Source organism: Lucilia sericata, unplaced genomic scaffold, assembly GCF_015586225.1.
Source record: "Lucilia sericata isolate MDLA Ls3-8-SP2 unplaced genomic scaffold, ASM1558622v1 Contig001250F_arrow, whole genome shotgun sequence".
Lineage (NCBI taxonomy): Eukaryota > Metazoa > Arthropoda > Insecta > Diptera > Calliphoridae > Lucilia > Lucilia sericata.
Window position 1 is genome coordinate 36,161 of NW_023995204.1, and position 14,530 is coordinate 50,690.

Genomic DNA, 14,530 nt, shown 5'->3' on the forward strand with positions numbered 1-14,530 from the left:
ACGGACGGACGGACGGACGGACGGACGGACGGACGGACGGACGGACGGACGGACGGACGGACGGACGGACGGACGGACTGACGGACGGACGGACGGACGGACGGACGGACGGACGGACGGACGGACGGACGGACGGACGGACGGACGGACGGACGGACGGACGACGGACGGACGAGGACGGACGGACGGACGGACGGACGGACGGACGGACGGACGGACGGACGGACGGACGGACGGACTGACGGACGACGGACGGACGGACGGACGGACGGACGGACGGACGACGGACGGACGAGGACGGACGGACGGACGGACGGACGGACTACGGACGGACGGACGGACGGACGGACGGACGGACGGACGGACGGACGGACGGACGGACGGACGGACGGACGGACGGACGGACGGACGGACGGACGGACGGACGTACGGACGGACGGACGACGGACGACGGACGGACGGACGGACGGACGGACGGACGGACGGACGGACGGACGGACGGACGGACGGACGGACGGACGGACGGACGGACGGACGGACGGACGGACGGACGGACGGACGGACGGACGGACGACGGACGGACGGACGGACGGACGGACGGACGGACGGACGGACGGACGGACGGACGGACGGACGGACGGACGGACGGACGGACGGACGGACGGACGGACGGACGGACGGACGGACGGACGGACGGACGGACGGACGGACGGACGGAGGACGGACGGACGGACGGACGGGACGGACGGACGACGGACGGACGGACGGACGGACGGACGGACGGACGGACGTACGGACGGACGGACGGACGGACGGACGGACGGACGGACGGACGGACGGACGGACGGACGACGGACGGACGGACGGACGGACGGACGGACGGACGGACGGACGGACGGACGGACGGACGGACGGACGGACGGACGGACGGACGGACGGACGGACGGACGGACGGACGGACGGACGGACGGACGGACGGACGGACGGACGGACGGACGGACGGACGGACGGACGACGTGACGGACGGACGGACGACGGACGGACGGACGGACGGGACGGACGGACGGACGGACGGACGGACGGACGGACGACGAGGACGGGACGACGGACGGACGGACGGACGACGGACGACGGACGGACGGCGGACGGACGACGGACGGACGACGACGGACGGACGGAACGGACGGACGGACGGACGGACGTAGGACGCCGACGGACGGACGGACTGAGGACGGACGGACGGACGGACGGACGGACGGACGACGGACGGACGGACGGACGGACGGACTGACGGACGGGACGGACGGACGGACGGACGGACGGACGGACGGACTGGACGGACGAGACGGAACGGACGGACGGACGGACGGACGACGACGGACGGACGGACGACGGACGGACGGACGGACGGGACGGACGGACGGAGACGGACGGACGGACGGACGACGGACGGACGGACGGACTGACGGACGGACGGACGGACGGACGGACGTGACGGACGGACGGACGGACGGACGGACGGACGTACGGACTGACGGACGTACGGACGGACGGACGGACGGACGGACGTACGGACTGACGACGGACGGGACGGACTTACTTACTGACGGACGGACGGACGGACGGACGGACGACGGACGGACTACTTACTTACTTACGGACTTACTTACTACGTACGCTTACTTACTATACTTACTACTACTTACTTACTACTACGGACTTACTTACTTACTTACTTACACTTACTTACTACTTACTTACTATACTTACTTACTTACTACTTACTTACTTACTTACTTACTACTTACTTACTTTTCAATTTTAAAGTACATTGAAGATGAAACGTTTTCTATCCGTTTGTGCGAAAACTTCCTCCACACATTGTATGTATGTAGAAACAATTAAAATCAATATTTAAATTGTATTTGATTTCATCAATCCAGCTTCCCATTTAGCATAAATTAAACATATTTGTATTTCAGATATTTAATACAATTCAATGCAAACATGTTTAATAAAGTTGTTGTCGCTGATCAAACTGATCATTCAGGCGATAAAGTTTAGATGCATCCAATTCTTCCATTGTGTTATTTGCTAAGCTTTAAATTCGAATAAAGTGCATCATCATTATGTGGGCATGTTTGTTTATACGAGAAACCTGGGTGTGAGTGAACAGTTTCTGGTATTTCGTGTTTTTTTCAATATTTTGTGTTAAAATGGTCTTTGATCTTTGATAAATTTATACACGTGATATACATAAAACTATTATTGATTTGGAACTTCGAAAATCTTTGCTGACCTAATTTTGAAATTAACATATGTTGTTGTTATTTGATATTAAAATTAGGCTTTTATCAATAATTAAAATTTAATGTTATTTAGCCACTGTTTATTGCCGAATTCTCATTTTAGTTGTCTATTTAAATATAAAAATTAAATGGTCGATAATGATTTTTAATATAATTTGTGGATGAAAATTTAAGTTAATAGCTGTAACCTTCCCGAGAATTTATGGACATGATAAATTCATTGCGACAACATAACTTGTCATTAGTTAATCAATGTAATTAAAATTCAATATCGAAAATGCGGCAACAATATTATTATTATTATGCTTTGTTTTTCTATAGAATGATCTAGAATTATATTAAAATTTCAAATTCATATTATTTGTCTTTATCATTTATAGTCATGTTCTATAAAGTGCAAATCCGATTTGTTGAAGAAAGAAAGTCTTATAGAATGTCTAAGGTCGAACATAAATCAATAATTATAATGTCTAGAACGCGGAAGGGAATATAACAAATCAAAAGCAGGAGCATTTTTGTCCTTAATATTCATGTTGATACTAAATTGGCTTCGAAAAAATTTGAAGACTCTAGCATATATATTTTCTCAAATATACTAATTTAATATTTTTTAATATGGGAGGTGGCACGCCTTGATTATTTTGATGAATATTGCAACCATCTTGGTGTTATTGAAATTCCAAAAAAAGGTGCTACCAATACCTCTAGCCTGCCGGGACTATGAACTGGTGATGATCAAATGTAACCTTGGCCTTTCCTTGGAATGATTTTTACATGCGGTCGAACCTGAGAACCCCATAATCTAGTACCGGTAGTCTCAAGTATTGAGGAGATCCCTTCGTGGTGACCACAGCACTGGCTTGAACCCAAATTCGCGAGAAGAGAATGTTGGTTAAAGGACTGATGCACGGTAAAGTCTATAATCCGGAATAAGTTCAGTGCTATTGCCGAGTCAAGAGATACCGCGCAGAGTGACTGTGGGACTAAATGTTGGAAATGAGTTGGTGTCAAGTGTATATTATACGGGACCTAGAGAGAATATGTCAGATGTATTCCTCAATGTGTGTGTCGGATGAATAAGTAGTGTGCTGGATTGAATGGTGGTGGATCTAAGGTATCTTATACAAGTGATAGCATTGAATTTTCAGATTTATCACAGTTTGTCCTCTTTGACTAAGAATAAGTCCTTAGCTTATTTGATGGATTGAACTGGTTGGAAATTAAGGCTAACAAGGCACGTTCACGTAAAGCACTTCGACTTCTTTTTGTCGCGAGGCTGCTCCTATGTGTGAATATATATGTCTGAGTTGTCCATACAAAATTTGAGGACTCTAACTGTTGCACTTTTGAGATATGCGAAAAAACAGAACTAGAACTGAATTAGAACTGAACTAGAAACAGAACTAGAACTGAACTAGAGCAGAACTAGAATTGAACTAGAACAGAACTAGAACAGAACTAGAACAGAACTAGAACAGAACTAGAACAGAACTAGAACAGAACTAGAACAGAACTAGAACAGAACTAGAACAGAACTAGAACAGAACTAGAACAGAACTAGAACAGAACTAGAACAGAACTAGAACAGAACTAGAACAGAACTAGAACAGAACTAGAACAGAACTAGAACAGAACTAGAACAGAACTAGAACAGAACTAGAACAGAACTAGAACAGAACTAGAACAGAACTAGAACAGAACTAGAACAGAACTAGAACAGAACTAGAACAGAACTAGAACAGAACTAGAACAGAACTAGAACAGAACTAGAACAGAACTAGAACAGAACTAGAACAGAACTAGAACAGAACTAGAACAGAACTAGAACAGAACTAGAACAGAACTAGAACAGAACTAGAACAGAACTAGAACAGAACTAGAACAGAACTAGAACAGAACTAGAACAGAACTAGACAGAACTAGAACAGAACTAGAACAGAACTAGAACAGAACTAGAACAGAACTAACAGAACTAGAACAGAACTAGAACAGAACTAGAACAGAACTAGAACAGAACTAGAACAGAACTAGAACAGAACTAGAACAGAACTAGAACAGAACTAGAACAGAACTAGAACAGAACTAGAACAGAACTAGAACAGAACTAGAACAGAACTAGAACAGAACTAGAACAGAACTAGAACAGAACTAGAACAGAACTAGAACAGAACTAGAACAGAACTAGAACAGAACTAGAACAGAACGAAACTAGAACGAACTAGAACAGAACTAGAACAGAACTAGAACAGAACTAGAACAGAACTAGAACAGAACTAGAACAGAACTGAACAGAACTAGAACAGAACTAGAACAGAACTAGAACAGAACTAAACAGAACTAGAACAGAACTAGAACAGAACTAGAACAGAACTAGAACAGAACTAGAACAGACTAGAACAGAACTAGAACAGAACTAGAACAGAACTAGAACAGAAACTAGAACAGAACTAGAACAGAACTAGAACAGAACTAGAACAGAACTAGAACAGAACTAGAACAGAACTAGAACAGAACTAGAACAGAACTAGAACAGAACTAGAACAGAACTAGAACAGAACTAGAACAGAACTAGAACTAGAACAGAACTAGAACTAGAACAGAACTAGAACAGAACTAGAACAGAACTAGAACAGAACTAGAACAGAACTAGAACAGAACTAGAACAGAATTAGAACAGAACTAGAACAGAACTAGAACAGAACTAGAACAGAACTAGAGCAGAAACTAGAACAGAACTAGAACAGAACTAGAACAGAACTAGAACAGAACTAGAACAGAACTAGAACAGAACTAGAACAGAACTAGAACAGAACTAGAACAGAACTAGAACAGAACTAGAACAGAACTAGAACAGAACTAGAACAGAACTAGAACAGAACTAGAACAGAACTAGAACAGAACTAGATTTCGAAAACCAACTCTTAGGGGGCTAAATGGTTCAATAGGCTCAAATCTATTTATACCGTATACCACTTTAGTGGGGAGGGTATATTGGGTTTGTGCTGATGTTTGTAACGCTCAATAATATTGGCCATATTATAGGCCCACCTTTAAGTATACCAATCGACTTAGAATCATTTTCTGAGTCGATTTAGCTATGTCCGTCCGTTCGTCTGTCTGTCCTTGTAATCAACCAGGTCGCAATTTTGAAGATGATTCAATGAAATTTGGTACATGATCTTCTATTGTGCCAGGAACGAAGCCTATTGAAAATGGTTAAAATCGGCCTAGCCCCCATACAACTGAACCCATAGCCCCCATACAACTGAACCCCTGAATAGGGCTTTCAAACTACAAGTCACAATTTTGATGATAATTCAATGAAATTTGACACATGATCTTCTATGGTACCGGAGACGAAGCCTATTGAAAATGGTTAACATCGGTCCATTATTTCACTATACTCGTATCTCGACAAAAAGCTGCAAAACCAAGCTCTATACTAGCCTTTATGACTCTATGACTCTAATAATTATAGGTCTCATTTGATCATAGCCCCTATTCAAAGCCCCCTTCAAAATTTGACTTAAATGTCCACAATTTTTATTCAACAATAAATGGCTTAAGTATATCTGAGGCAAGGTACAATTCAGCCTAATATAAACATATGTACATATATACATATGTATGTACATCATTTTATCATTCAGACCACCTAAAAAAATAATTAAATTAATAAAATACACAAATGTTTTTTTTTTTTAATATTTTTATTTTATTTTTATGTTTTATATTTTTATTGTTGTAATACAAACATTTCAATCAAAATTATGCATGAAAATGACAATCGGTGCATCGGTGTGTATGTGTGTGCTTAAAGTACATAAAACAACATAATCCCGGTGATTTTGATTTGTATTTAAACTTAAAAATATAATGTTTTTTCTTTGTTTTTTTTTTTATCTTTCAATTTTGTTTAACTATAACTAAAACTTACAAAAACAAAACTATAAAAAAGTTACAATTACTACAGTTTAAATTGCGCTTAGTACTTGTGAATAAAAAAATTTAAACAAAACGTACATTTTTGTTTTAAATTTGTTCTCTTTTTTGTGAATTCTTGTTTTTTGTTTCAATAAAAAATAAAATAAACAAAAAAAATAAAAATTGGCCTTAAAAACTACATTAAATTATTAATAATAAAGTATAACCCCCTGATTTTTAAATAAATTTTAAAAAATATGACTTTTGTATAAAAATTAAATGAACAACCTCCCATGACAATTTGTTTTTTTTTATATTTTTGAGTCCTGTGACACCTACTTGAACCTAAGCTAACATCGATTTTTTCGACATATTTTCATTTTCATCGAGTTTTGTGCTTTCGGTGGAGGAAGATTCTGCTTCATCTTCATCGTGCAAGGACTCAGTTTCAGGATCAGGAACTTCGGGAATGTGACAGTTCATGTGACCTTCATGTGTTAAGTGCATATCTTGCACAGAAGGATGGGTACCATCACCGTATTTTTCCAAAGTACGTTTCACCAAATCCTTAGAAGGCTGTTTCATGTCCCAGGCCCAACCGATTTTGGCGAAAGCATCAAGAACCATGGTTGTGAAATTGAAAAGATATTGGCCCAATTCAGCTGCTTTGTAATCCCAGGGGAAGACATGATGATAGTTGTGCCAACCTTCACCCATGGCAATGATCGATACATAGACATTTTCACTAGGGTTAATGCGCCTAAGAAAGAAAAGAGTGAAATATTAATATTTAAATTAAAAGTTAAATAAAAAACGCTATACTTACTTATCGAATGGACGTGTACCCCACATATGAGCAGCACTGTTAACCGACCAGGTGAAATTCAATGAGGAAATATAACGGAATACACACTGAGTCATAAAAGCCAAATGGAATTCTTCATTCCAGAAATAAATGGGTATAGCGGTGGGCAAAATGAAACAGAAGATCAGTTTCAAAGGAATGAAATATTTCTCATGGAAACGTATAACAGGATCAGCCAATATATCACCCATATCGATTTGACGACCACGACGCAATACCTCGGGATGTTTGTGCATCATTAACCAGCCGACATGAGAGAAAAAGAAGCCACGATTCGAGTTGTGAGGATCAGCATCAGTTTCCGAATATTTATGATGGACACGATGATCACGTACCCAATCGTATAAAGAATTCTAAAAATAGTGAAATAATTACAAAAATTATAAACTAAATTATAATGATTTTAATAGGATTTAAATAAACACTTTTGCAACATCATTGCTGTCTAGTAAATGTTTATATTCAAATATAAAAAATTAAATAACATTCACTTAAAATTTCAACAACTCATTTATTGATCAGCGTAAAAACGTGTGTTGCAATTTTGTTTTTTTTATACAAATAAATTGTCATGTAACATTTTGTTATTTGTTTTTCAGCGCAAAATAAATATCAACAGAAAAATTTCAAAAGTATTCATTAAACTTTTGCAAGCTTTATCAGCAGAGTTTTTATAAGATCGCCCTTAGATCATCAAACATTTTTACTTTATATCTACATATTAGAGATTTTGCAATACTTTGTTGACAAAATTAATTAAGCAGCAAATTGTTAATGAAGTTTTTTTTTTCTGATCATACATAAATTAAGAAAATCAGCGGGTTGTTTGTATAACACTAAACGTTTTCAAAATCAACGAATATTCGTTTAAAAAGGGAATTACCCAAGTTTTTTGTTTACATTTTGCAATACATACATACTTATATACATATGTATGTATTCGCCTTTAGCATAATTAACCGTAATGTTAGGTAATGGAAAAAGTATTTTCGCTATTTTGGCTGAAGCTCAAAAGATGGGTAACAATGTTATTGATTTAATAACAGAGATTTTCCTATGATTTCCAATATTGAGTATTAAGATCTCGAATCAAGGAGGTTGTAGAACCAATTTGAAAAAGTTCATATAATTTGGGGAAAAAGGTAGGTTAGTTGGTAGTGCCGTAGTCTGCCAGTACGGAGGATTTTTTGGTGCATCGATTCCCACCAGGTACTTAGGTGAAGGAGCGAATAACAGAACCGAGACATAGTAGATGTAACATACTTCGTACTTTCAAGCTAACAAACAAACAAACAAACAAACAAACTAACTAAAAAACGAACGAATAACGAAACGAACAAACGAACGAAAACGAAACGAACGAGACGAACGAAACGAACGAACGAACGAACGAACGAACGAACGAACGAACGAACGACGAACGAACGAACGAACGAACGAACGAAACGAACGAACGAACGAACGAACGAACGAACGAACGAACGAACGAACGAACGAACGAACGAACGAACGAACGAACGAACGAACGAACGAAGAACGAACGAACGAACGAACGAAACGAACGAACGAACGAACGAACGAACGAACGAACGAACGAACGAACGAACGAACGAACGAACGAACGAACGAACGAACGAACGAACGAACGAACGAACGAACGAACGAACGAACGAACGAACGAACGAACGAAGAAACGAACGAACGAACGAACGAACGAACGAACGAACGAACGAACGAACGAACGAACGAACGAACGAACGAACGAACGAACGAACGAACGACGAACGAACGAACGAAGAACGAACGAACGAAACGAACGAACGAACGAACGAACGAACGAACGAACGAACGAACGACGAACGAACGAACGAACGAACGAACACGAACGAACGAACGAACGAACGAACGAACGAACGAACGAACGAACGAACGAACGAACGAACGAACGAACGAACGAAACGAACGAACGAAAACGAAAACGAACGAACGAACGAACAAAGAACGAACGAACGAACGAACGAACGAAGAACGAACGAACGAACGAACGAACGAACGAACGAACGAACGAACGAACGAACGAAGAAAGAACGAACGAACGAACGAACGAACGAACGAACGAACGAACGAACGAACGAACGAACGAACGAACGAAGAACGAACGAACGAACGAACGAACGAACGAACGAACGAACGAACGAACGAACGAAACGAACGAAAACGAACGAACGAACGAAACGAACGAAACGAAGAACGAACGAACGAAAGAACGAACGTAACGAACGAACGAACGAACGAACACTGAACGAACGAACGAAACGAACTAAACGAACGAACGAACGAACGAACGAACGAACGAAAGAACGAACGAACGAACAACGAACGAACGAACTAACTAACGAAAGAACGAACGAACGAACGAACGAACGAACGAACGAACGAACGAACTAACGAACGAACGAACGAACGAACGAACGAACGAACGAACAACGAACGAACGAACGAACGACTAACGAACGAACGAACGAACGAACGAACGAAAACGAACGAACGAACGAACGAACGAACGAACGAACGAACGAACGAACGAACGAACGAACGAACGAACGAACGAACGAACGCACGAACGAACGAACGAACGAACGAACGAACGACGAACGAACGAACGAACGAAGAACGAACGAACGAACGAACGAACGAAGAACGAACGACCGAACGAACGACACGAACGAAGCGAACGAACGAACGAACGAACGAACTGAATCGAACGAACGAACGAACGAACGAAACGAACGAACGAACTGAAACGAACGAACGATACGAAACGAACGAACGAACGAACGAACGAGAGAACGAACGAACGAACTGAACGAACGAACGACGAACGAACGAACGAAACGAACGAAGAACGAACGAACGAACGAACGAACGTAACGAACGAACGAACGAAAACAGAACGAACGAACGAACGAACGAATAACTAACTAACAACTAACCTAACTAACTAACTAACTTAACTAACTAACTTACTAACTAACTAACTAAATAACTACTAACGAACTAACTAACTAACGAACTAACTAACTAACTAACCAACTAACTAACTTACCTACATTACTTAGAAGTATTCTATAAAAGAATAAACCCTTTTAAATAGACTTGATTATTTAATTCCTTATTTGTAAGCGAGGGTCATGATAACTTATTTAGCCTTTTACATATTCGTAAGCAAACGCGGTAAGTACTTGCCTACTGTGCCATCATCGTGTCATTATAAGTTAAAATGCCAAAAATATGAATCATCAACAAAGAGTCAGTTCAAGACAGTCCGAGAAAAGAAAAACAAATGATCGTACATCTGATCGTTACCCCCCTTAACCAGATATCTTCTTTAAGTGTTAAGTTATATTTTCTGATTAAAAAATATATAGATTCTCATTACCTCATTCCATATAACAAAAGGCAGGATTTGTCAGAAAGTTCTAAAATTTCTTCGAGGCATTTTTCTATGCCGTCGAGAAATTTTTGATCTCTTATGAGTCATTCTCGTGGGAGATCTTTAAGTCGATTTTCTAACCTATTACTTAGGTTGCAAAAGTTGCGAAAATATACTACTTTTTTATATTTTTTAATATTCTCAAACGCTTTGAATTAAACTAAGAAATAATTTACAAAAATCGACTTTAACACTTACCTGACCAGCTGCTGAAAAGCATATCATTAATATACTACGTAATGGTAAATTGGCTTTAAAGGATCGATGAGTCCAGAAACGATGGGCACCGCCTGTGACACCAAAACCAGCCACGCCACCCATAAAGAGTGCTAAAATAGAAACATGAAAAATAAAATTAACAAATTGTTATACAATAAAATAATACTAAATTATAGAAAATAATAAACAATTTGTGAAAAATTAGCTTTATTTTAACTTTAACTATAGTTTAAACTTATCCTATTTTACTTTTTTTGATACTAAGTTAGTTAACTATGACTACATTTATTAATAAAATATTTAGTTTTAATTATACTTATTAACTTCTATATTGCATAGGTTTTGAATTTCTAAATACAGATTTTATAAAAATTCCATTAAAAATAAAATTTACACTTGTCTATTTATCCAATATACAAGTACTATTTCAACGTGAGCAAAAAAAACACATCGTGACTTTTCGCAATTATTACGTGTTTCTACCGGAAATTTTCAGTTGAAAATAAAACCTTGAAATCATTAAATCTCTTCAAAATTTTATTAAAAAAAACAAAACTAACTTAAATTCTTTTAAAAAACAAACAAAAATTTCTTATTTGGATATTCATGGTTAAGAGCAGAAATACCCGAATGAATCATCGCACTCCACAGCAACACCAAATAACATGATCACTTAAGCAACGTCATATGTTTTATAAATTAATTTAAAATTTATATTTTATAATAATTTTCAATTTAACTACGAAATGACAACAGGTCTATTATATGCTAAAACTATGGAATTTTTTTTTAATTTAAAGTTGTAAACAAAATTAATTCAAATCAAAACAAGATCAACTATTATGGTGATTTTTATAATTGATAGGAGAAAATGGAAAATAAACCTTGAAATTGATGTCTTAATTTTTTTTACTATTTATACATATAATCAAACTGCATATTAATCATGTTTACAGCAAATTAAAGTTCAACCTATTTAAAAGTTTCCAAGATCGAAATGAAAATAATGAATTTATAGTTTAAAGGTTCTGTATATTCTGTATAGGTACTTCACCTTTATCGTGTTTGTTTTTCGACTGAATCAGAAAATGTGTATTATTTAATTATATGTATAGATTCTAGTCTATACCTATAACTAGACTATATATACATAACTCTAGACTACAGTCTAGTCTATAGTTTAGTTTATAGTCTATAGTTTAGTTTATAGTTTATAGTCTAGTCTATAGTCTAGTCTAGTCATACATATAGTCTAGTCTAGTCTATAGTCTAGTCTATATTCTAGTCTATAGTCTAGTCTATAGTCTAGTCTATAGTCTAGTCTATAGTCTAGTCTATATTCTAGTCTATAGTCTAGTCTATAGTCTAGTCTATAGTCTAGTCTATAGTCTAGTCTATAGTCTAGTCTATAGTCTAGTCTATAGTCTAGTCTATAGTCTAGTCTATAGTCTAGTCTATAGTCTAGTCTATAGTCTAGTCTATAGTCTAGTCTATAGTCTAGTCTATAGTCTAGTCTATAGTCTAGTCTATAGTCTAGTCTATAGTCTAGTCTATAGTCTAGTCTATAGTCTAGTCTATAGTCTAGTCTATAGTCTAGTCTATAGTCTAGTCTATAGTCTAGTCTATAGTCTAGTCTATAGTCTAGTCTATAGTCTAGTCTATAGTCTAGTCTATAGTCTAGTCTATAGTCTAGTCTATAGTCTAGTCTATAGTCTAGTCTATAGTCTAGTCTATAGTCTAGTCTATAGTCTAGTCTATAGTCTAGTCTATAGTCTAGTCTATAGTCTAGTCTATAGTCTAGTCTATAGTCTAGTCTATAGTCTAGTCTATAGTCTATTCTATATTCTAGTCTATAGTCTAGTCTATAGTCTAGTCTATAGTCTATTCTATATTCTAGTCTATAGTCTAGTCTATAGTCTAGTCTATAGTCTATAGTCTAGTCTATAGTCTAGTCTATAGTCTATTCTATATTCTAGTCTATATTCTAGTCTATAGTCTAGTCTATAGTCTAGTCTATAGTCTAGTCTATAGTCTAGTCTATAGTCTAGTCTATAGTCTAGTCTATAGTCTAGTCTATAGTCTAGTCTATAGTCTAGTCTATAGTCTAGTCTATAGTCTAGTCTATAGTCTAGTTTATAGTCTAGTCTATAGTCTAGTCTATAGTCTAGTCTATAGTCTAGTCTATAGTCTAGTCTATAGTCTAGTATAGTCTAGTCTATAGTCTAGTCTATAGTCTAGTCTATAGTCTAGTCTATAGTCTAGTCTATAGTCTAGTCTATAGTCTAGTCTATAGTCTAGTCTATAGTCTAGTCTATAGTATAGTCTATAGTCTAGTCTATAGTCTCTATAGTCTAGTCTATAGTCTAGTCTATAGTCTAGTCTATAGTCTAGTCTATAGTCTAGTCTATAGTCTAGTCTATAGTCTAGTCTATAGTCTAGTCTATAGTCTAGTCTATAGTCTAGTCAGTCGTCTATAGTCTAGTCTATAGTCTAGTCTATAGTCTAGTCTATAGTCTAGTCTATAGTCTAGTCTATAGTCTAGTCTATAGTCTAGTCTATAGTCTAGTCTATAGTCTAGTCTATAGTCTAGTCTATAGTCTAGTCTATAGTCTAGTCTATAGTCTAGTCTATAGTCTAGTCTATAGTCTAGTCTATAGTCTAGTCTATAGTCTAGTCTATAGTCTAGTCTATAGTCTAGTCTATAGTCTAGTCTATAGTCTAGTCTATAGTCTAGTCTATAGTCTAGTCTATAGTCTAGTCTATAGTCTAGTCTATAGTCTAGTCTATAGTCTAGTCTATAGTCTAGTCTATAGTCTAGTCTATAGTCTAGTCTATAGTCTAGTCTATAGTCTAGTCTATAGTCTAGTCTATAGTCTAGTCTATAGTCTAGTCTATAGTCTAGTCTATAGTCTAGTCTATAGTCTAGTCTATAGTCTAGTCTATAGTCTAGTCTATAGTCTAGTCTATAGTCTAGTCTATAGTCTAGTCTATAGTCTAGTCTATAGTCTAGTCTATAGTCTAGTCTATAGTCTAGTCTATAGTCTAGTCTATAGTCTAGTCTATAGTCTAGTCTATAGTCTAGTCTATAGTCTAGTCTATAGTCTAGTCTATAGTCTAGTCTATAGTCTAGTCTATAGTCTAGTCTAGTCTATAGTCTAGTCTATAGTCTAGTCTATAGTCTAGTCTATAGTCTAGTCTATAGTCTAGTCTGTAGTCTAGTCCGTTTCGACCGTTTTGCCATTCTCACAATAGTTTTATTTCAAAATTGAGCGTTTCTTTTCTCTCTTTCTTTCTCTCTTTGGTAATATAAATGTTGGATAGCTATTGATAATGAAGGGGTGTCGGAGTATTTTATAGTCTCCACCAGTCAAAGCATAACCTCACTTAGAGGTAAAAAGAATGCAGATAATGCACTACACTAGTGCGAGTTAGCCGCAAAACTATCGAAAGCTAAGCAACACTTATAGGCTTGACAGCGTTTTAAGGATAGCGACCATAACGAGCAAATTGTTCTTCAACTCAATCCGGAACAGCGAGTGATGGTCATTACATAATAAAATATCATATATTTAACCCAAAACCCATTGTAAAAACCCAACTTTAAATATATTTATTTAAATCACTAAAAGAAATTCCTGTAATTAAGGCCGCTCCCCTTATAAATAAATAATGGGGACAATTTTTAGATAATAAATTTTGGGCATTAAAATGATTTAACGA

General features: G+C 38.4%; 1 protein-coding gene across 2 annotated transcripts in view; it reads right to left on the minus strand.

Moving 5' to 3' along the window:
* Positions 1–6,146: 6,146 nt before the first annotated feature.
* Positions 6,147–14,530, minus strand: part of LOC119610619 (acyl-CoA Delta(11) desaturase) — a 55,141-nt gene continuing 46,757 nt past the window's right edge. For both annotated transcript variants that reach the window (XM_037965912.1, XM_037965913.1), the window contains exons 3-5: positions 10,790–10,920; positions 7,060–7,451; positions 6,147–6,993 (exon numbers count right to left, since the gene is read on the minus strand). In XM_037965912.1, the coding sequence (XP_037821840.1) occupies positions 6,579–6,993; positions 7,060–7,451; positions 10,790–10,920 (938 nt within the window). In that variant the 3' untranslated portion in view covers positions 6,147–6,578. The remainder of the gene's footprint in view (positions 6,994–7,059; positions 7,452–10,789; positions 10,921–14,530) is intronic.